The sequence below is a fragment of the Motacilla alba genome, chromosome Z, assembly GCF_015832195.1.
Source record: "Motacilla alba alba isolate MOTALB_02 chromosome Z, Motacilla_alba_V1.0_pri, whole genome shotgun sequence".
NCBI lineage: Eukaryota > Metazoa > Chordata > Aves > Passeriformes > Motacillidae > Motacilla > Motacilla alba.
In genome coordinates, this window is record NC_052046.1 from 22,288,617 (window position 1) to 22,311,901 (window position 23,285).

At 41.3% G+C, this 23,285-nt stretch overlaps 1 protein-coding gene across 3 annotated transcripts in view; it reads right to left on the reverse strand.

Annotated features, from left to right (window-relative positions):
* THBS4 (thrombospondin 4) overlaps positions 1-22,765 on the reverse strand; it is a 46,886-nt gene extending 24,121 nt beyond the window's left edge. Inside the window, exons 1-9 of one of the 3 annotated variants that reach the window (XM_038125528.1) lie at positions 22,599-22,765; positions 18,267-18,470; positions 13,895-14,142; positions 12,722-12,827; positions 7,161-7,243; positions 6,524-6,575; positions 5,027-5,199; positions 1,849-1,986; positions 1,175-1,252 (exon numbers count right to left, since the gene is read on the reverse strand). In XM_038125528.1, the coding sequence (XP_037981456.1) occupies positions 1,175-1,252; positions 1,849-1,986; positions 5,027-5,199; positions 6,524-6,575; positions 7,161-7,243; positions 12,722-12,827; positions 13,895-14,142; positions 18,267-18,470; positions 22,599-22,686 (1,170 nt within the window). In that variant the 5' untranslated portion in view covers positions 22,687-22,765. Of the gene's footprint in view, positions 1-1,174; positions 1,253-1,848; positions 1,987-5,026; positions 5,200-6,523; positions 6,576-7,160; positions 7,244-12,721; positions 12,828-13,894; positions 14,143-17,779; positions 18,247-18,266; positions 18,471-22,598 lie in introns of those variants that run through there. The other 2 variants (XM_038125530.1, XM_038125529.1) reach the window with 2 other exon arrangements.
* Between the last annotated feature and the right edge of the window lie 520 nt (positions 22,766-23,285).

Below are 23,285 nucleotides of genomic sequence, written 5' to 3' on the forward strand. Positions count from 1 at the left end.
ACAGGGATTGTCCCCCTGTACTCACAACGGGTGAGGCCACACCTTGAGTGCTGTGTTTAGTTTTGGGCTCTTCACTACAAGAAAGACACTGAGGTGCTGGAATGAGTCCAGAGAAGGGCAGTGGAGGTGGTGAAGGGTCTGGAGGGCAAGTCCTATGAGGAGAGGCTAAGGGAGCTGGGGATGTTTAGCCTGGGGAAAAGGAGCCTCAGGGGGGACCTTATCACTCTACAAGTACCAGAAAGGACACTATAGATGGGTGGGTAGGGTTCAGTTTTTTCTCCCAAGTAAGAAGTGATAGGACAAGAAGAAATGGCCTCAGATTCTCAGGCCCTCTCAGGTCAGGGGAGATTAGGAGATTAGGAGATTGAATATTGGCAAGAATTTGTTTGCACACAGAATTATCAAGCATTGAAACAGGCTGCCCAGGGAGGTGGTGGACTCACTGTACTTGAAAGTGTTCAAAATAGATGTGGATGTGGGACTTGGGAAAATAGTGTAGTAGATTGTCAGTGTTGGCTGATTGGCTGTGTTAAGAGTTGGACTTGGCCTTAAGGGTCTTTTCTATCATAAATGATTCTATGATCATGTGATTCTATGTCCAGCTTGTTTCATAGCATTAAAGTGGTCATATGCCCTTCTTATTGGATCCTAACATCTTTCAAACCATTTTTACTTCTCCTATACCTGCTCCCATGGGTTTAATATATATGGGCATTAACAGTCTTGCTCCAATTGCAGCTCTCTTTGTTTCCATTTGTTTAGAGGGATAGCTGTTGCTCTATGCATAACTGCTATAAAGAGAGCACCCAGGGGAACAGCTTGTTGCCACAGTTCTCAGGAGGCAGGGGACACGGGAATCAAAGGTTTAATCTTTTAGAGGAGGTTTCTTGCAACAACATACCCATAAACACACATCACTGGATGGTACGGAGAGAAAAGCTCCTGTTCTTCAGGGAAAGTGGTAAGGATACAAATCAGATGAATGTGTTCATGACAAATCAAGTATTGATTTTTTTATTATTAGCTAGAAAAAGAGAAAAGGCTTCTTTGATTTATAAGAAGAAAAAAATCGTATTATTAATTGATCTTTTATCAGACCCATAAATCCAATCCTAGCCTCATGGAATTTTAAAACAATTGATTTTTTTAAAGACATAAATGAAAAGACACTTACCAAAGTGTTTATGCAATGGGAATTCGGAACACAGAGTCCATGTCCTCCATTCTGACATTCATCGATATCTAAGCAGACCTAGCAATTAACCAAATCCAGAAATGATTAAATTAAAGAAAACTTATTGAGATCAAAGACTGAAGAAACAACACCAAAGTATAAGACTAGAAAAGAGATGTAGCCTCTGCTGAAACTGCTCTCAGAATGTCACAGACATTATCCATAGGCTAACTTTCCAAACCCTGAAGAAACAGAAAATTTCAACTTTAGGATGTGCTCTGGTTTACTCAGAAGAATTTACACAAAAATTGTGTTATCATTCTAAGGTGCTTACAGAAATGCGCAAAAATATTACAGTAAAATAGGCCTTTTAAATAATTTTCTTTCTAGTTCAAAGCCATTTTACAGACCCCCTGAAGTTGATCAGAGATACTTACAAAGATGACGACATTTTTTCTTGTCTCTGTGCCAGTCAAGAGTATTAGATTGTTAATACTCCCATTAAAGCTATGCAAACACAATTCAGATCTCTAGCTGAAACACTCTGAGCTCTGCCTAACAGCATAAGGCAATTATGAAACAACTGAAAAATAAATACCATTCAATACAGATGCACTGCTAGTATAAAACCAGCACCTTGCAATGGAAGTTGTCATGGAGGTGCTACCACTCACCTGCTTATTGCTCTTGGCATAGCTGAGTCCTATCCCTTGCACAGTTTCTCCTGTATATCCTGGAGGACAGGTCTCACATCGGAAACCTGGAGCAGTATTCACGCATCGCACACCAGGGAAGCAAGGGTTGTAACGACACTGCAAAGAAAAAATGAACCAAGCACATGTTCATGCTTCAGTAACATCCAGACTCTGACTGGGAGTACAGACCTCTCACCAAAGGCAATGCTACATGCAATACCTGTATGTCCTCTGTTCAGAGAGGACTTAGAGAGGAAATAGTCTCTGCAGGTATTTCTGACCTCACTAAGTCTTCAGCTATCTCTGTAATTTAAATAACATTTACAACCTTCCAGCCTGTAGTTGGTGTCCTCAACTAGAACTCTCATCCTGAATCCTTCCTTTTATCTGGGAAGATTCATATCCCTTGCAGGCTGAAGGGTCCAGACCTCAATATCAGGAAAGCCACATAACTCCAAGCCTCCAAACACCCCTTCTAATGTGTTTTGTACAGCATTTTCCTTCATTTATATTTGGACAAATCTCATAGACAAGGAAGGAATCCAAACATTAGCCAGATAAGCAGGGATGTGTTGGTGGCATCCACACATTTCTAGACTGGAGGCCCACAGACAATCCTTGGAACTTCTCCCAGAATATCACATGTCCACAAAATCACCCTCAGCCTGAAGGCACAATTCACTTCATTGCTTTATGCAGTTTTACAAAACAGCTGTGACCGATTTTACTGGTCTTGTGGGTGCCAATTTGGGAAACACATCCCACATTGCTGTCTTTCCAAAATCAATAGGTAATGTTCATAAGAGTACCAAAAACATCAACATACCATCCTGCTGCACAGGGCTCAAAGACAACAATGAATGAGCAACATGACAAAGAATACTAAAAAGTTTTAAAAAATGCCTATTTTTCCTCCTTCCATCACTAACAGAAAATCTTATGCAAGATGGAGGGAGAACAAACCAGACATATCCACCTAGAAGAGACCTACAACTTGTAACCAAACACACACACCACACACACACACACACAAGCAAGAAAAGGTATGTTTAATTTCAAAGGGTGTTTGACAGAAAGATTTGTTAATAGTACATCAGTCAGTAACATGAGGAAAACGTCAAACCAAGGACAGACATTTTATGCCTCCTTATTTTGCTGTGGATTCTTTGTTGTAGGCAGCAGAGGGCACCCAACTTACACAGCACAGAGAGCAGAGCTGCAGCTCCCAAGATAATGGGCACCAGAATACCAAAGTAATGTCTTCAAACTGGTAATGAATTAGGGAGGATACTGCAGAGATGCTGACACCCTCAGAGAAGATGATGGCAGCTCTTAGGGATCTTCCAGATTTGTCTTTACCAGAATTTGTACAATACTTCCTTTTTCAGTGCCTATTATCAGGAAGTACAGAAATAGTTTATTCATAAAAGACTTTAAATAAATTAAAAAAAAAACAACCAAACAAAAACTTTCCTGCATATCAGCTAACTCAGGAAAACAAGTAACATGACACATCCGTCTCATTAGACAATTCAAAATGATTGCCATTTATTGCTTCTTTATTTTTCCCTGTGCAACTCTAAGTAAAAATCCAGCTGACTAAGTCGGTATTTCCTGGTGAACAAAACTGCTCTTCACAAGGTGGCATTTTACTTTATGACACAATCTTGGCAAAAATTCCTTGCTGTTTCTAATGCGAAAGCAGGTCTTCTGTCATGTGGAATGGTGGCAGGAAGTTGAAGGTACATGAATCTCCAGTGATTAGAGCCTGACTGCTAACAGACAACCACTTTAATATCAAGCCATCATAAACCATTCTCTGTTTCTTTTTCCACCACTACTGTAATGGGTAGTTGCTCCAAGCCTGAAAATGGCAGGGAGGAGATTATTGTCATGTTTTGCCTCAGTCTGAAAATAGCTCAGGAGGTGAAACTCATCTGTACTGGCAGGCTCCACCTAGGCTGGCTTGAGCCTCACACCATGGCTGTCTGTAGCATGAAACATGTACCACAGCTGTCTTGGATCCATCACTTGCATTCACATTTCAGAGCTTCACTTCCGTTTTTTGCGCCTTCTGTTGCAGCAGACACAGTTCATGCCACGTAAGGCAAAACAAGAGACATTGCCAGTGCCTCAGGAAACTGCCACCCTCAACTCACTTTCTCTCCCCAGTGCTTTTTGCAGACAGGTGTTAAGGCACATCAAATCCTCTCCTGATGGTCTACAGGACTGAGTAAATCAAAAGAGCAGTCAAAGCACATTTCCTGTTGGCTAGGAAGGAGAAATAAGGAATTGCTTTTGCTGTTTTACATTATTAAACAGGTACACTGGAAGAACTGTGTTATCCACAGGCACAGTTTATGACCTCATTCTGCTGGTTCCTTGGTCTACTACATCCAGGTACTTTTTTAAAAAAAAAGACTAAAGAGTAATGGTGAAAATCATCCCACAGAAAAAATGCAGTGAACCTGTAAGTGGTTTTGTTGTTTCTGTTCCGAGTAAGTGTCACATTCCAATTAACACAGGTTTTCTTTAATCATTTAAGATATTGTAGATTTATTAATTCAGTCCTCAATACAAGCAAGCTCTAAATTTCTAACATATAGCACAAGAAAAGAAGTAGATTTAAGTCACCATTATCAGATTTCAACACAAACACAAAGAAGCAAAAGGAACAATGACAATGATTGTTTATCTTCTTTCATAGATTTCTAAGGTAAGGATGCAATTATGACTCTAGTTTGGGTTGAAGAGAAGACTTTGGTCTCCAAGGCTGGTTCAGCAGCACAAAAATTTAAAGAAACAAAGCCCATATTAAAAAACAAAGTGCTTCTGCAGCCTACAACAGAAGCTACAGCATCTTCTTGTGGAACAGAAATGACCATGTCAAAAGTGTGTTTTGGTTGGGTTTAAGTTCTGGTTTTTTTTCCAAACATTAGGCTTCTCAACTCACCAGAGTGGTTCAAGTTTTCACACACATAACCTCCATAAAGTTGAAGAAACAGGAAAACAGGGATATAAAATCAAATCAGAATGAATTAATATTCACTGTGCAAGCAGTCAGTAAATGCTGAAGACAGAAAGTATTAGCAACCCATTGATATGTATGAAACAGTCACTTTTTTTTTTTTTAATTCAGTGAAAGTAACTATTTTACCTCATCAATATCTGAGCATGTAATTCCATTTCCTGTGAGTCCTTCAGGGCAGGGCCCACACTGAAACCCCTCTGCTGTCTCCATGCACCTCACTCCCCTGAAGCAGGAATTAACTTCACATTTCGGTTTAGTGCGCCTAGGAAGCTGAGTTGGAAAACTCACAGTGCCTAAACCTTTAATACAGAAAGAACAACAGTTTCAGTGGTTGAAAGAAATGTTCATCATGGCTCTCAGCTGGCAAGCATTCTGAAGAAATTCCCAAGATACTTCATGTCCCTGCACTGTGCTGCTGCTGCTGCCACCAGTTGTGCTGTGGCTGAAAGGCTCCATCCTAGGAATGCCTCAGGAACTTACTGTGTCGCCAGCAAGGGGAAATTGAGGCTGTTTTTCTAGCTTCATATGCTTCTCCTGGCTACATATGGGAGTCTTCCTTCCAGGTCTGTCCTAAAACAGATCTGCTGCTGGCCAGGGCAGGAAACTGTGAAAGCCTGTGACCTCAGATCAAGGGACTCAAGTATAAGGTACAAATACAGGGCATTTCTCTGGCTAAATTGGTAACACCACCACTCCATAAGAAAAACAATGTTATGGATTCACAACAGCATCTCTGACAGTCTACAAATAAGAAGAATAAAGCAGGAGCAGCAGGCAGCCCACAAACACAGCAGGACTGTGCAAGTACACAGGATAGTGCACAAAGACTAGCCAAAGACAGGTCCTTCTGAGACTCTGGCAGGTACCAGGTACAGAAGCTTGGTACAAGTGCATGTAGGAATTTGACTTTTCCTTTGGCACTTACATATAAAGGTTACCTTGCCTGGAGCTCAACCTTTGATGAGGCTGACAGACTGGGAGAATAAATCAGCTAAAAGGCCTGATGAGTTTAAGACCTTTCATCTCACACAGTAAGGGAGTATATTGGTTTTTATACTGACTGCACTTGTGTACTGACAATCAGTTGTGTGTGATGCTGGAGGGCCACACAGTAGCATTTAGGAAAGTATGCATTTTTTTCATTTAGAGAAAAGATGAAGACCACCTTTTGGGTCTTACTGCTACCTAGTGACTGCCTACTCAGAATCAGATGAACTTCAGATGGACTGCCTAGGATCTTACTCAGACTTCCTCAGCCAGAGCAGAATATGATTTTTTCCTTGTCCTTCTACTAAGATTGTGCATGAGACAGCTGGGAGACAGTGCCTCCCTCCACCGGAACATGTGGCACAGCTCTGTGGCAGAGTGAGAATTGTCAGTACAGCCTCAGAGGCTTGGTTTAGTGGCATTTTATCGCCCAAAAGGTGATTGCTGGGTCTGTGGAAGTTTTTTCTCTAATGAAAATATATTTTAAATTTGTGTCCAAATACAAATACACCTAGAACTTTGGACACAGTATTTTTTGAAAAGTACTTTATAAAAACCACATAAAGCTAATGTCATCAATACTAGTTTTAAAACTCTAATCTCTTCTAGATTACCAGCAATAACAGGAATACTCACCACATGCTTGGCACTCAGCTATGGTATTTCTCAGAAAAGTTGTTTCTTTGACCTTGAAAATATAGAAAATAAATGTTATTTAGGTACAGATAGTTCCAGTTTGCACCTGGCTGAGAGAAGAACCATTAGTTCCCCAAATGCCATTCAAACCATGCAACACAGGTAATTGGTCTTAAATGAGATGGTCTTTGTACTCCATAAAATTAAGGCTATGGATAATGGATGTACTTAGATTCAGCCTTCATCGAAGGTCCAAAGGTCCTTGTTTGACCAAAGGAATGTGCCACCAGCAATTTCAGTTCTGTCACCCACCAGCAAGTGAAACAAATACAATTTCAGTTCCATGCAACAGACTCACAACTATATAACAGTGGGCTAGGATGGCTACTCTACTTCCTCACCAGACACTAAATTTTCTGGATCTGAATAAGCAAGCCCCATACACTCCCACATTCAATGATCCTCGCTTGCAAGGACAGGGTACCTGGACCTATATGGTTATTTCTTCTTGATTGTGTCATGCCTTCAGGGCAATAACTCTACCACAGGAGTTTACTGCTTACCCTGTTCTGAAGTCTGCACTGACTCTATCAAAGGAGCAAAATTGGGATATTTCACACCAAAACCTCTACATTACCTGTTGTCTAAGAAGGTCTTTCACATCTCCCAGTAGTTGGTTCATCTGCATCATTTGACCCATCAGCTGCCTATTAAAATCACCTGCAGGGAAACAGCAATGAAAAAGAAAGCACAACATAACTCTTCTTCATTTTCATGGTAATTTCTAAGATATAAGATAGAAACCCCATGAAGAGCCATGGAGGGCAGACACTACTGCTATGCAAGCCCTGTAGAAATCATCAGAGCAAACACAGTATTTACCTCAAATTTTATAGTGTGATTTTCATGAATTCAAGGCTTTTCTGGACTGAACTCCTCAAATACCACAGAAATGGGCAAAGCGGAAAGCTCTCCACAGAGAGAAAAATAAGATCACAATTCTTCTACCACTGTTAAGGCTCTCCTAGGCAACTAAGGCTACCAGTGCTATTGGATCCTCCCAAGGCCTGAGACCAGCAACTCTGAGTGAAAACCTCAGGATTTCAGAACAGGGTATTTGTGAAAAACTGTTTGGGGCAGAAGGGCAAGGTGAGGCCATGAAGCATATGTGCATGCAGTGGGAAGACACCCTGTGTAAGTGCATTCCATGTCATAGAAGCAGAGTCATGGAATCATCAGTGTTGGAAGAGATGCAGTCTCTTTAAGATCATGCAGTCTAACCATCCACCCAACACTACCACTGTGACCCCTAAACCACTAAACCATCACCTTAGCACCACATACAGCCACCATCTGAACGCCTCCAGGTAATTCCACCACCTCCCTGGGCAATTTACTCCAATGCCTGACCACCCTAATAATGAAAAAATATTTCTAATATCTAAGCTGAATCTCCCCTGCCTCAGTTTAAGGCCATTTCCTGATGCCCTCCTACTGCAGGCATGGCAGAAGAGACCGGCACCCACCTAGCTATACCGTCCTCGCAGGTGGTTGTAGAAAGCAATGAAGTCCCCCTGAGCCTCCTCTTCTTGAGACTGAACAAACCCAGCTCCCTCAGCTGTTTCTTATATGACACATTTTCTAGTCCTTTCACCAGCCTTGTTGCCCTTCACTGGACACACTCCAGCATCTCAATCTCATATTTAAAGTGAGGGGCCCAAAACTGAACACAGATTTGAGGCATAGCCTCACCAATCTCGAGTACAGGGGGTTGATTACTTCCCTGGTCCTGCTGGCATAGCACAGTTGTAACCTACTACTGATAACTACTGATTCATACGTCTTTTTCAAAGTGAAGTTACCCAGCTTTCTGAGCAAGCTCACTGTGAAGCTCTAAGAACACATCAACAGTGCCTGTTTTGACAAAGCAGTGTTTTTAGTAACTGCAACAGTCACTTGGCTTTTCTTCCCAAAGGCATCGCACTGCACAAGTTTCTTGGCTGCATTTGCCTCTGACAGGTGCAAACTTTGTATGGACTCAAAAAAACATCTACTCAACACACTATGAACTCACACCAGAAGTCAGTCTTCAATACCAAGTAACTAATTAAAGACCTCTAAAACAAGACCAAAAGTTACATCTGTAATAAGCCATAGGGAAGGACCAGATCAAACCCAAGATCTTCACAGGAAATTTTAATCTCTTAAATGAAACACTGTTTTTGAGCCAGTGACAGAGAAGAAGCAGAAAGCATGCTTAGCACAGTAGGGTGCAGTTGCTTCTCTTTGCAGCTTACTTATGAATTTGTACTTCTCAAGAAGAAGATATTTGTTTACTTCTCTAAGTCTGTATCTAAAAGCAAACTTCACAAATATATGCTCTTCCACAGTCTATAGGCAGGCAGGATATTTTGATATTATGCCTGATAACTTCAGGGAGGTTTATTCACGTGTTATTTTTGTGAGTACTGAAAGCTTATATGAAAAATGCATGTCTTAATGTTTACCTCATTGTTTTGTACTTCAAAGCATGTCTAACTGTTTCCAAACATTCTAACGAGAACTGTCCAAATCCTCACATACAAAGTTTTCTTTACTTCATCTTTTTTCATCCAAACACTGAACAAGTTTGAAGTCAGGAATCACCTGTTCCAGAGCCTGCCTCTGTTCCAGTCCTAACCTTGCCATATTTTTATTTGGGTGACAGCAGCAGGACATAATATCATGGGTATTTTAGAATCCCATAGTGGAACCTAGCACACAGGCTGTCAGGCCAGATGCTGGGGTCTGTTCTTGTTTTATTTTTAAAACAAAAGCTCATTTAGGCATTATTGATTGAAACCTGCAAAAAATTCTCAAGACTTCAGATGGGGTTTTTTGGCTAGCATTTAAATCAAAACCAGACCTATTCTGTACTTAAGTTTTGCAGACTGCTGAACATTAAGGTGAAGTAAACTGGTTAAACTGCCATGAACTACATGCCCTGTGTGCAATTTTAGACAGAGCAGAAACAGCTGAATACACCTGCTTTTGGTTTTTTCTCTTCCATTAAAAGTAATTCCAACAGCAGGCCCCACTTGCAGCAGAATAACCAGTGTTTAGGGATAAGTATTCAGAGAGGCTTTTAAGGAAGGTGTCAGTCCACAACATAGTGGATCCAGGAGAAAGCAGGGAAGCAAAAGGTACCACCATGAAGCTATGCAGTTATCTAGCCCTTCTATATAGTCTCTCTCATCCATACCCCTAATATCTTATAAGGCAACTCCCCAGTTCAGCTACTCCGTAGCTCTATATTCTTGAATCACTAACAATATTATTAACAATATTTCACAGTAATAACTAAGTTCAGAGACTGCTCTGAAGCATTAATGACCATCTGGGAACTGAAGTCCCCATCTTTCTCTTGCCAGGATGTTGCAGTATAGAACCAGCATCATTCCACAGCCAATTGGCCCAGGCATGCACTGTTTTACAAACACTAGCCACAGTGAAACACCACATAGCTATCACTTCTACCTCTCCTAAGAGCAACAGCTCTCTGGCTCAAGCAACACATCTGCTCCTGTCTGTGTCATTCAAATCCCGAATTGCCATTCTAAGAGAACGACACCCATAGAATCGTGGAACAGCCTGAGTTGGGAGGGACTCTTCAGGATTATTGGGTGAAATCCTGGCCTCACATGGGACAATCCCAAGAATCACACCATGTGCGTGAGAACATTGTCCAGCTTTGTGAACTCTGGAAGACTGTGGTTTCTTGTCCAGAGAGTGAACCAGGATTATAGTATAGATGATGACTGACAATAAAAAAACATTTCTGAACAGCCTATAATCTTTCACCCAAGAAGCTGTACATACAAGTTTTATGTGGAATTAGGAAGAGGCAGGTTCCAAGAAAACAAAAGGAAATATTCCTCAGATATGTGATAAATTTCTTGACCATGCATTTAAAACTAACTGGACAGATTCATGGGCAAAAAGATATATTGAATACAAAGACATCACCACTGAGTAAAGAGCTCTGAATACCATGAACTGGAGAACTGTGAAGCATTCAGAGAAAGCCACACTAAGACTCCATTCCATTATTCTCTTGCCCGTGGGTCTATATTGACATACTGTCTCTAACAGCAACTTGTTTAAAGAACCTTTGGTCAAGTGCAACGTAGCTTTTTTAAAAATATTTTGTCAGGTTCAGGTACCCTACATGAACTATACAACCTCCTAAGATCCCTTGGGACCAGAATGATCTTGTGATGATGATCACATGCAGCATACTAATCTCATCTACCAAACCCAGTGCACCTTGCATTCTATTTTCCTACCCAAACACAAAAATCTCATCCCACTGCTTAGGTGTCTCAGCCTCACAGACTGAACATGGAGGTAATGCTGCTGTGAAAGCAATGAGCAACAACCAGGCACACAGTCAAAGCCATGTACATTTATTCAGGTCCAAAGCACACCCAAGGATTTTCCAAACAATATGAAAGCACATATTTTTACCAAGATATTAGGTCTTACCCCCTATACAGTTGAGCATTTGCATTCCAGCTTTTCCTGACAGTATGCAAATTTGACACTATCTGATATATCATTGCCATAGAAGAGCATCATGATGCATAAACAAAGTTCAAGACAGACAAGTTAAAATTGCTGTTGGAACACCCACCTTTTATTTTGGTGGATTAGACTATGTAGACTTTGGATGTATTTATGTGATTAGTTGGTTATTGTTATTATTATTATTGTTGTTGTTATTATTGTTATTATTGTTATTATTATTGTTGTTGTTATTGACACTAATTCCACATGAAAGTTAAAAGCAACTGAATTTGAGAGTCTAAGACAGGTGGAGGCAGCCACAGAGAGAAAGTCTGTCTGTACACTACCATTTGCATTATTGATTAGTGAGCAAAAAGTTACAAATGAGAAAGCTGCAAGTTTGTCATTTGGAAACTCGCCATGGGAGAGCTGCCAGTTTTTGCAGAAGAAAACACTGAATTACCCTTCTGTTTCATGTTCGAATGCCTCTTGATTTAGTGAAAGAGAGCCTGGAGGATAAAATTCATTTTTTTAATCTAAGTGTATATATGTTAAGAAGCAAGGAAATAGAAGTATCTGGAACTAAGGATTGACATAGACAAAAGGTAGACCAGGTTTTGTTACCACCGCACACCACTGGTGCCTACATTCATGTGACATGCCAAGGACGCTCTCATAAAATTTCTGCATCTTGTCCCTGTTCTCATCAAAACTAGCAATGCTGCAGGGTTGGGTTTGGCTGGGAGACAGGAAAGGGTACAAGAGAGAACATATCATTAATCCTATTTCAAACCTTGACCTGAGTTTCCTTCCTATGGCTGTCATATATTAACATATTCCATGCACAGTGTGAACCCATTCTTCTCCCTCATACCCACAGCAGAAAGGCAGACGGACAGGGAGTAGAACAACTACAGATGGGACAGTCTGTCCCTAGACAGTCTGTGTCTAGGGACACAGGTTTTCTGTGTCCAGAGGTTGGGAAGCACCCTCACCTAACACAGGGGACTGCATGAAGCCCCTGAGGCCGTTCAGCAGGTGACAAAAGCCTTGGCTAAATTGCAGCAGGACTAGTGGCTACTCTGCAATGGCTTTTCCCAGAAAGACATACAGGCTCTGTAGCCATGGCACAAACGTTTTCTTCAGTCTCCTGCAAGCTTCTTCACACCTTGCTCCTCCCCTCTGGGTTACAGTCCAGTGCTCAACAAGACATTGACACTGTCAGTGTGGATAAGTACATGGGTAGGTCTTGCTACTCCACTGATCTTCCTTTCACACAACCTGTAGCAATGTGCCCGATTTAGCACTACTTTCCATCTGCAATTGCTTGCAGTTTGAACACTTAAAATATTATTTAGCTGACACATGCAGATCATCATCACAAAAATTTGCCTTCCAAATTAGGCTAAAAAAACTTCTTTCAATCATTACAGACTTGTTTTTCACTAAAACAACAATTCATTGCTTTATCACCAGCAACACTTTTATCTCCAAACAGAGCTACTTCTAAAACATTTACAGGAAATTGTCATAGGTATCATTTAGTCAAATAATTGTTATTACTTCACTCTTCACATTTTCAATATTCATCACCTTAGTTTCCTTGCACTGGTATCATTAAGAATAATTTTAACTCCCAGTTGCAGCCCTTACCAGTGTACTGAGGTACAGGCTCAATTTGTTGAAGAAAACAATCCTGCAGGTTTCCCACTTCAGCAAGGGTTCCTCCAGTTACCAGCTTTAGCTCATCTAGAGTATCCTGGGCTCACAAGAAAAACAGAGCTCACAATTCATTCTGGTACAACAATGGGAAGAATATGAAATATCAGACAAAGTGAATTAATTTTTTTAAGAGAGGGAGTCCATTTCCTACGCATGCAGTGGTCCTACACCATTTCCTTCAGGACCACCCATTACCATTTGAACTGTATAAAATCTCTAATCTTTGCCTTGCAGATTTTCGCATAGCTGTGGCTTTATTTCAAAATTTCTTTCTACCATTCCAATTCATATAATCTCACATACTAGAAGTTCCCATATTTCTGTGGCATATGATTTTTTAAAGTGCATTCAAAGCTGTGTTTTTTTCCTCTCCTCTCAAACAGGTACATATATTCATGTCAGGAGTATGGGCACTTCAGTCATTCTCCATAAAAACAGGCTCACTTTCAATGAAACAAAGTAAGTCGGAAACCTTGGGGGCAGAATGCCTTTGTACCTTCTAATAAGTATTTTTGATTAATGATGATGGAAGATGCTGTGAAGACTGTTTATCTCAGACTGCTGGTAGAGAGATGACAGGAAGCTTTATCAACTCCTGGTTGGCAGACAGAGGAAGAAAAACTATTGCAGTCAAACAGATGAGGGTTTCACACTGGCATCACAAGAGTCCTCCCTTTCTTTTGTCTCTATTAGTGGCATATCATGAACAGGAAAGCCACATACACAGACAAGCCTTGCTCATACAGAACAGCTGTAAGAAGCCAGTGAAAAGCTGCTCTTACTGCATTAGCTAAGTCCTTACAAAAAGTCCACTTCCCAAAAAACAACTAGATTGAAGTGAAGGAGGCAGTAGCTTTTTAAAATTTTATATAAAAGCTAAAAATGATATCTAAAACAAATAGCGTAATTATTATAGGGTTCATGTGAACTAAGATTTTGCCTATTCCATAGGGAGCTTCTATTTACATTTATTTCACAACTTAATATTAAAGTATTACTGTACAGAGCTTGGCTGCTGTCAGGACTGAGGTTTGAATTCAGTGATCCAGAGGTTCACTGGTGATCCCTCTAAGCCCTCAGCCTGTTCCCAGTTTCCATGCTCACCTGTGGCTTCTCCTGGAGAGTGCGTAACTCAGCTGCCACCACCTTCTGAGACAGTGCTGAAAATGGTTTTGGCAAGTCCTCAATGGCACCTACTTGCAGGCAGTCCAGATATAACTCTATAGTGCTCAATCCCTGCTGCAGGCCACTCAGCCACAAGATGACAGCATGGGGTTTCCCATCAGCCAACTGGATGTTGCTAAAGATCACAGAATTCAGCCTTCCATCACTCTTCAGATAGCGCAGTACCGCTAAGACAAAACACACAGAAGGACTATAAGAGGGTAGCAGAGAGCCCAAGGCTGATCAAGGAACATCCTGTGGAAATCTGCAATTGCTCTGGTATTTTTCCACACGTCTGCTTTTGTAAATGCATCCCATATGCAGACACAGTGGTAATAATAAATGGAACACTGACTCTCAAAGGAGCACTAGCAGGATGCTTGCATGATATTTGTGAAGCTCTGCTGCCTGTGCTGAGTTTTCCTCTGCTTTATTCAGGCCTCTCTAAATGTCCTAACCAAAGTCACTTTACAGGCCATAATGTGCTACAAGGCAAGTGGTGAAGTTACAGGGTGTAGCAGGCAGCCTCCAGTCAGCACTTTGGTAGGTACATATCTGACAGACCCAGAGATACTCCGTAGCAGAAGTGTACACCTAGAAAATAAATTTCAGTGATGCATACTGCATACAGTGGAGTGTCTAAGAGTGTATGCAAGCGCATAACTAAAAGCCAAAGGAAGCATGTTTCCGAACCAATAACATGCACTTCTCTGTAACAAACACTCAGTAAAACCAAAGTATAATGCAGAAAAGGCATAAAAGGCATAGTCCACTCCTAGGGATGACTAAACCTTTCCTCAACTCTTTTTAAAAGCCTGGCCTACCTGACAAAAATTCTCATTTCATTAGGTAAAATACACCATCAAAAAAAAAAACCCAACAAACCAACAAAAAAAAAAAAAACACCAAAAAAACCAAAACCACAACAGCAGACAAATACTCTTAAAATAAATACCTGCTGAGTAATATTGAAAAGAAAGTCTCTTTCCTAAGGAAATTGCATGAGTAAGCTAGAATCTCTGAGCCAGATCTCTAAGATCAGCTAGCTAGTTCTCTCCACAAAATCTCTCCCTGGCCTCCAACTGCGTATCTGCAGAAGCAGCAAGCTGAATGCATCTTGACAGTGTGTAACTACTCTGCAGTATCAGACAGACCTTCAAAGATCCCACTGATCACCAGCCGACAGTCTCTTATTTCCTGATCATAACAGTTACATGCATGAGGAATCAAGCTGCAGAGACATCAGGCATCTAATATTTACATGCTGGCTCTTGCTAAAGTCTGAAATTCACAGATGGCTGCTACAGTTGCCTCACGTGAGAGCTCATAAATTATTTGACACTAAGTCAACCTAAAATTCTGGATATAGTGGAGGTAAAAGCTCATACTAGCTTTGGACCTAATAACAGCTACTTACTGAAATCATCCAATTTCTATTTATTTAACAAACTACCTTCCCATCTTTCCACTACTAGTATAATTGCTTTAATGCTATGATACCTGTTTGTTGGTGACCTCCCAACTTACCGTGCACATGCTCCCTAAAATTTTTTTAATTCCTCAGTCTAATGATGAAAAAAACCCCAGATTTATACCAGCATGAATGGGGCAGGGTATGTCTCCATCTTTGAAGTCTACACTAGTGCTAGAGCCTCAGCAGCTGTGATCAATATCAGGAATGTTTTCACTACTGTCTATGTCAAAACACTGCCAGAGCTGAGATGTCCGCAAAGGTGCATGAGGTCACCAGTAACTCGCTAAAAGGTAGTGTTTCTTGGCAAACTCAAAGATACGGCATGACAGACTACATTGCAGGCATTTTATTTATGTGAATAATATGGACACCTGGCCATATAAAATTGGATCTGGGCCCTGCACTCAGAGTGACCAAACACAACAGTAGCCTAGAGAAAGAAAGAGGAGATGGAGGCAGGGCCCAGAACAGACCCTGCCAGAATAGTTTCAGGACAAGAAGCAATCAGACTTGGAAGGAAGATCAAGTATGCTTTCCTCAGCAAAAGCCAAATATTCATCTGGTAAACTAGACTAGGCTTTTGAAGAGAGATTTTCTTGGATCACAGCCTCTACCTCCAAGATTTAACTCATCCAAGCCCTTGCAGTATATTTGCTGCTTGAATATTTTATAGATAATAAGAGTGTCCCGTAAACTGCTTAAGAAACAAATTTTCAATTAAAATAGGAGCTGCTTCACAGAATTGTTTAACTGCAACCTTTCTATGCACTAACTGCTGTTTGCTCCATAAAAGAATAATTAAAAAAGGATAAGGATAAGAAATCCATGGACACTATCTGTCTCTGAAAGACACATTTGTCTACCATAAGTTCAGCTGTTAACTCAGTAATTCAGATCTGTGCTTTTATAAACATTTAGGTGTTATAAACACATTACTATCAGTTATACCACAATAAAACCAGAACATGAGGCAACCATTGGGAACAAAACTCTTAAATGTGGCATTTTGAAGTATAACTAGGGCTGGCTTTGAGCTCCCTAAATCAGATTTGGATGCATAACTAGAAGTAACATGCAGAGAAATACCTCAGATATGAAGAAAGACCCTGCATTTTGCTGAAACACCAACATTGGTTCACCACTTAAGAAACGCTGTTCAATCTTGAGAGGATCATACACAACTCACACACGCCATACTTGCAGCTGACATGACAATCTCATGGATGAAGTAGTCATATGGGAACCCTAACACTTCAGAGAAATCACGTGTGAAAACACTGCCTACCACTTGCTTACCACCATATGCCTTAACCAAGGTGCTCTAAAGTAATAAGGAGGCAAAGAGATCCAATGAACAGTCTTGTTGCAAAAAGCCTCCCTCTCTTTGGCCAATCCTTTACATCAATCTGATGGTCAATCCTTTACATCAAATAGGTTACAGATGTCCTCCATCTACTCAACACTGGTCACTGACAGGACAAATTGCTTCATGCTGCCTATGCATACACCATTTTTGCATTTGTCCTGTCACACAGATGTTACTCAAACAGCAACCTACAGAGGACAAAACCAAAAGAAACCATGTAACCTTCCACCAGATACACTCTAACAGGCTTAAGAGACTGTCAGTAACCATCAGACACGCAGACATTTTTACCAATCAGTTTGATATATTCAAATATGTATGTATATAGACACATTTGTGCGTATACATATGCGTTCCTACATGTATGTATAACATTTGCACACATAATTATGCATGCATGAGAGGGAGAGCAAGTATGTGTAATTTATCATTTATTTAGCAATTAAGTAAGTCAGTCTTAGGAATTGTATGGCACTTTTGATAAGGCTGTGTGACCATGTATTACCCATTCCCTACACACATGTAGCTCTTATTCCCTTACCTCAGAAGGATTTTGGCAGACCTGGTAAAATTACCAGTGTTTTATCCAACTCATTCCCCAAAAATGTTTAATGAAAAGGGATGCTTTTCTTCTTTTGCAGCATATTGAATAATTTCCCTATGTAGAAACTGAAATTTCTCAGTAGAATTTCACAGTATATTCGATTTGGCTAATTACTCGGTAGCAAATTACTATAGCAGTGGGGAAGTCAATGCAGCAGCAATAAAGTACATAAATCAACAATTAACGATAAATCAATAAATAAATCAACAACAATAAATCAATAAATCAATAATCTTTCACTGAACCTTAAAATTGTAGTATATCCTAGATCTGGTTTACAGATCAATGAAATTATTATTATTATTCTTTCTAAAAGTGCTGCAGTTCCTACTCTGACTCCTGACTAACTAATTCCAGTAAATAGAAAATACTTTATTTTACCCAACAGATCTTGTAAGTGCCGGGAATATTTGTCTTGCATTGTAACATCTAACCTCCAGGGTCATCGGAACAAGAACCTGCCTTTCATATGCATGAGGCAGCATGTGCATGTGTCCCTCACATTCCTGAGTAATAAGAACCAGTGATTGTCCCTAGGGAAAAAAGAAAAAAAAAAAAAAAAAAAAAAAAAAAGACCAAACCAAATTGTCTCCTTGCTCCATATTCCATTATTCCATGTTTTTTTCCTCCTTTCTCAGCAGTAAGCACTGCGGCCAAGTGAAGATACCAGCTGATTGTCAGGTCTGTTTCCTCTGGCCAGGAGAGAGCAACATCAACAAGAGGTGACACGGAATGTGAAAAGTGACAGTATGCAACAGGAATGACTCAAGCACAAAGGTTACTCACACAGTTGTCAGCATTCATCTGTCACACACCAGTGACTATGGATCCAACACCAGTTCTACCATACACATTCCAAGCAACTCACCTTTACTCATCCGTCCCATTACCGTAAATTCAAAATACTTGCTGTTGTCAGCTGATGAATATAGGCCAAAAACAGTGGCTGTGCTCTTTGGCTGTAATTTGAATGTTGAGAGCAAGTACACTTCATTCAGCATAGGATCCCCAAATGCTTGTTGCAAGAAGTTCAGTACCACTTGCTTGTTTGAATATGGAAGAAGGTCAAAAACTGGGGGGAAAAAAAAGCAAATTTCAACAGAAAATTAAATATAATAATGACCAAAGAAGAATGAGATTTGAAACCATATATTGGAGATTGTACACTCTTCCTACCCAAAAAAACCAATATGATGATCATCTGTAAATATCACGAAGTTCAAATCCCTGGCACTGGAAGGGATATCTTAAGCAATCTGGTCTCGTGAAACATGTTCCCATAAATGCAGGGTATTTGGACTAGATGGTGCCTGCCAGCCACAACTATTCTATCATTCTATCAAAATATCTATAATTTGTTGCAACTGATACTATTTTAACAACTTTTATTTTTCAAAGGAATTATTGATAAGTTACTAACATAAGAAATACCTAGTCTTCAAATTGAGGTACTCCAATATTTTTGGGTAGATCTCAAAAGTGCTTCTCTTCTGAGGATTCACCTCAACAGAAAGCTTTTTAACCTACTTCTGCTTTCATAAATTTAGATGTTTGTGTTCACATTTCAATTAGATAAGGATTCAGCATTAAAATTTTCAGACAGACTTCCAGAGTGCTCATCCTTTGATAGCATTTGCAGGACACCAATTAAAATGCCAAAAAGCCAGGTAAGCAATATGATGTTCACAACTGTCTCACTTCACTGACTTTTCAGAATATATATTATACAAATAAGACTCATCTTTCCCTTCTAGCACAGAAAACAAAGAAATACAGGCCTGACAAAAAACAAAACAAAACAAAACCCACAAACCCTGAAGGCATAGTGAAAGCTCTTTAGAATTTTTATTTTAGTTTTTCCACAATGCATCAGCAAAGAGTCTATGATTTTACACATACACAAATTAGCTATGTCCTTTATGGCACTGAAACAATGAACTGGGGTTTTCCTCAATGTTCCACAACATCTCCGAACTCAATAAATGCTTCTGTTAGGTTTCTTGATTGATCTCCTATTCCAACACGCTGCAATTAAAGCAGTATATATATATATATATATATATATATATATATATATATATATATATATAATACCCTGGCAGTAAAGTTTGATAAATGATTTTGCGCAAGTGTTTAAATATAAGAGCACACTGAGCCATTGTATACCACTGACACTCCATAGGCCTACCGTAGCTGGGCCATATTTTTCTCCCACACTGGAACAATACTGTAGAGCTCTCACCAGAGAAGAGCTGTAACACCAGGCAGATGGCAAAGGTATATGACAGCATCTTGTGCCTTAGCTTGATTCAAGCCCGTGGTTGTACTAATAAGCTTTGTTTCCCAGGCTGAAAAAACACTGGTGGACCTTTGCAGATGAGCCTTGCCTATGCAGCACAACCCCAAAGCTGTTTTTGTCTGTAAGGTGATGAGGTCATCCTACCATTCCAGTGTTTCCACAAGCTACACACAAGAAAAGACTGAAGAGCACGCAAAGAACAACAACATGGGCACATGGACTTTCCCACAGATATACGTTCTCTTATACTAGAGTGTGGGTTCATGCTGTTCCCATCATTCATTCTGAAGCATCCATTCATTTAGACACTAATGTTATTTCCAAAAAAGAGAAAAAATTAAGACCTTTTTCCCTTCTTTTCATGATCACATTGAAATAATCTCTGACGTCTACACTTGCACTGGGTCTAAGGATCTCATGACTCTACAGAGAATTTTCAGGACACACTACCAAAGAATATGCCCTTGATTTGCATGCACTAGTAATACTGCTGTCAAACAAGTAAGAAACATATACGTAAGGTGGACCAGGTCAAAAGACTTCTCTTTCATTCAATTCAGATTTGCAGCATCCCAGGACAACCACTGCTCCCACTGAAACCAGCGACATGGTAAAGCAGAAGCAAAAGGCTGGGTACCTCATCTCACTTAGTGCAGAGAGAGCAGAGCAACTGCCCACGTAAGAGAAGATTGAAATGCAACTCACTACTCTGTACAACAGCATTTTACAAGAAACAGCCATTCATAAAATACAGCTGTGTTTCCTCAGCTGGAGCAATGCAATACAATACCAAAAACTCTGAGAGCATGAAATATAGCTATACATTTTGTTCAGTTCTAGATCTATTGGCTGAATTTCTTTCAATTTCTGTGATACTCATTAATCTATGCCAGAGTCACTTTAAAATGTTACAAAAGTAATGACTAAACACTGTGAAACATCTAACATTACAGAAAATATTTACTGAAATTTTTGTTATTTGTGTATTTAAATTAATAGTCGAATTGGTTTGGCTGTTGTGTTCCACAAAGCACAGTGCCTCAGCCAGATCCTTTAGCACCATGTTATCAAACTCTTTCCTGGGATATCTTGACTGACTTAGCATGTGGATGCGCTACATGATCAGATCCATCCTTAAGCACAACTTACACACATGCTGGCAAATGCAGCAAGAAGAAGAATGAGGGGGCTATGAAAATTCATTTTACATCCTTAGCAGAGTTGGCAGAGAGAGACAGCTCTTGGCCATTATACAGACAATTATTTATTTGGGAGAAATAGGGAAAAAAGATCACAAAGATTTCACATCTCATTTTTTGAAGAACCTTGTCTCTTTGTTCCTCTTGGTGGAAAGGCAGACTTGATAGCAAATGTATAGAATATGGCTGCCAAAGCTGAAAAGCACAAGCAGCTGGTTCTAATCCATGCAATGGACTGAAAACTCCGACAATGCCTTCATGCCTTTAAGCACGAGTGTGCATACCCACTGGGCTAAACTGAGCCTGCTCGTGAGACAGACCAGGAATTCTCTCCTGTACCTTCCTTCCATGGTTTTTAAAATAGAGCTGCTTACCCTCCTAGCCAAATGTGAACAATGGATGAGCTACATGGTGAGACAGTGGCAAACCACACTTTGGAAATCTGCCCAAACCCATCAAGGCTAGCTTTTCAGATGAGGGCTAGAAGACATGACGGAAAGTGCTAGGATGAGGAGGCATGGAGGAGTGAAATTAGTGACACAGGAGAGCATGGAACTTAAAATACCCTTTCTTTCCTCTAACTGTTGCCGTATCACACCAGCTTTTTGAGACCTTTCAAGGCTGTCTTCTGGTCATACTTAATCACAGCTGTAGATGTAAACACTGTTCCACTACTGTTCAGCACTTTTCAAGGTAATTATTAATGGCTTCGACACTTGGAGTGAAATCCTAGCCCCCTACCACAACAATTTCCCACTGACCCCAAGAAGCTGAAAGCACCCCTTGTTGAGAGTGGAGTTTTTCATTGGCTACTGCCCCTGACAACTTAGAAAGCTGGTTTTTTTTGTTTTGTTTTGTTTTTTTGTTTGTTTGTTTTTTGTTTTTTTTTTTAATTCGGTAATATGCAACTTGTAATTACAAAAATTCTCTGAAATGTCTTCACATCGTAAAGGTCTTCAACAAAGGCTTCTGAAAATGCAGCTATGTTGTTGTGATTGGCTGTCTTTTAGATCTGCTTAAGTAATAACTGATTGACGTGTCAAAAATAATTCTGTAAAGCAGTGGAGGTGGTTAAAAATGTAGCGAAAACCGCGAGTAGCTTTAAGGCTCTTGGAGTAGCACAAAGTTGCACTAACTGCAACTGCACTCGGCAGCCGAGCTGGTTCCAGTCACAAGCTGCTACCGCAGAGAAATACCACCCACTTAACTCAAGCTCTAAAATACAGCAGCTCCGACTTACTACGTGCACAATGTTGCCACGGCAATGCTGGGTTTAAAAGTACGAGCTTTCCTACGGACTCTATAGAGTTTTCCCAAAGAGTTTTCACGGCTTAGAAATTCACTTCTCGTTTAGGGGAACTTGCAGCTGGACAAGGGCTATTCAGATGCCTCATGCACCCACCAGCACGCCTACAAAAACAGTTCTTGCAGGCTGCATGGGAGCGGCTGACACTGTCATCTCCTCCGGTCCCCACCGCTACTCCGGGCGGCTCCGCGGGCGGGCTCTGCGCCCCGACGGACAGCGGCGGCTCCGGCTGCCCGCCACGGCTCCGGCTCCCCTAGCACCTGCAGAGGTGCTCCCTCCCGCTGCCAGGCAGGGCTCCCGGCGGAGGGCAGGGGACGGGAGACTGCAAGCCCAGAGCCTTCTCAATGGAAGAGGGAAAAGGAAAGCGCGCTCCATCGGGGAACGCGGGGCCCTTACCTCGGGGGGCGGGCGCGGCGGCGCGGCCCGGGCACAGCTGCAGGGCGAGCGGCAGCAGCAGCAGCGCGGCGCCGCGCTCGCACCCCATGGCGGCCGCGGGCCGGGCAGGGCGGCGAGGGACAGCCGCCGCTCCACACCGGGCCCCGCGGTTTAACGGGGGCGGCCCCGAGGCCGGGCACGGCCGGAGGCAGGCGGCGGGCCATTGGCCGGGGCTCCCCCCGGGAGGCGGGCGGGGGGCGCGCAGGGGGACGGCCGAGCCTGGGATGGACCAGGAGGGAGCACGCCGTCGGAATCCGAGCCGGAATCGCTGGAGGTGGCTCGGACAGAACTGGAGATCCTGGCGACGCCCCCCAAAATCAACACGTGTGAGGACCCTGTCTGGAGTCTGCCCTTTGAGGAGCCCTGGAAATTGAAATGTGTTTAATGGCTTTAAATTCATAGTATCACAGAATTAGCGAGGTAGGAAAGGACCTTTAAGATCACGGAGTTCAGTGGTTAATAAGCCACTATGCTTACTACCAGTCACAAGAAGATGGCCCCAAAAGTGAATTGGGTGTGCTTTAAGAGCTGAGTAAGAGTTCTGTAAGTTCAGCAGGGACAGCAAGTCCAGCACTGTTGCAAGCAGCCCTTCAGAGAGCCACCTCCCTGGTGAGGGATGTAGAAGAGTGTCAGAAGCATGAACATAAT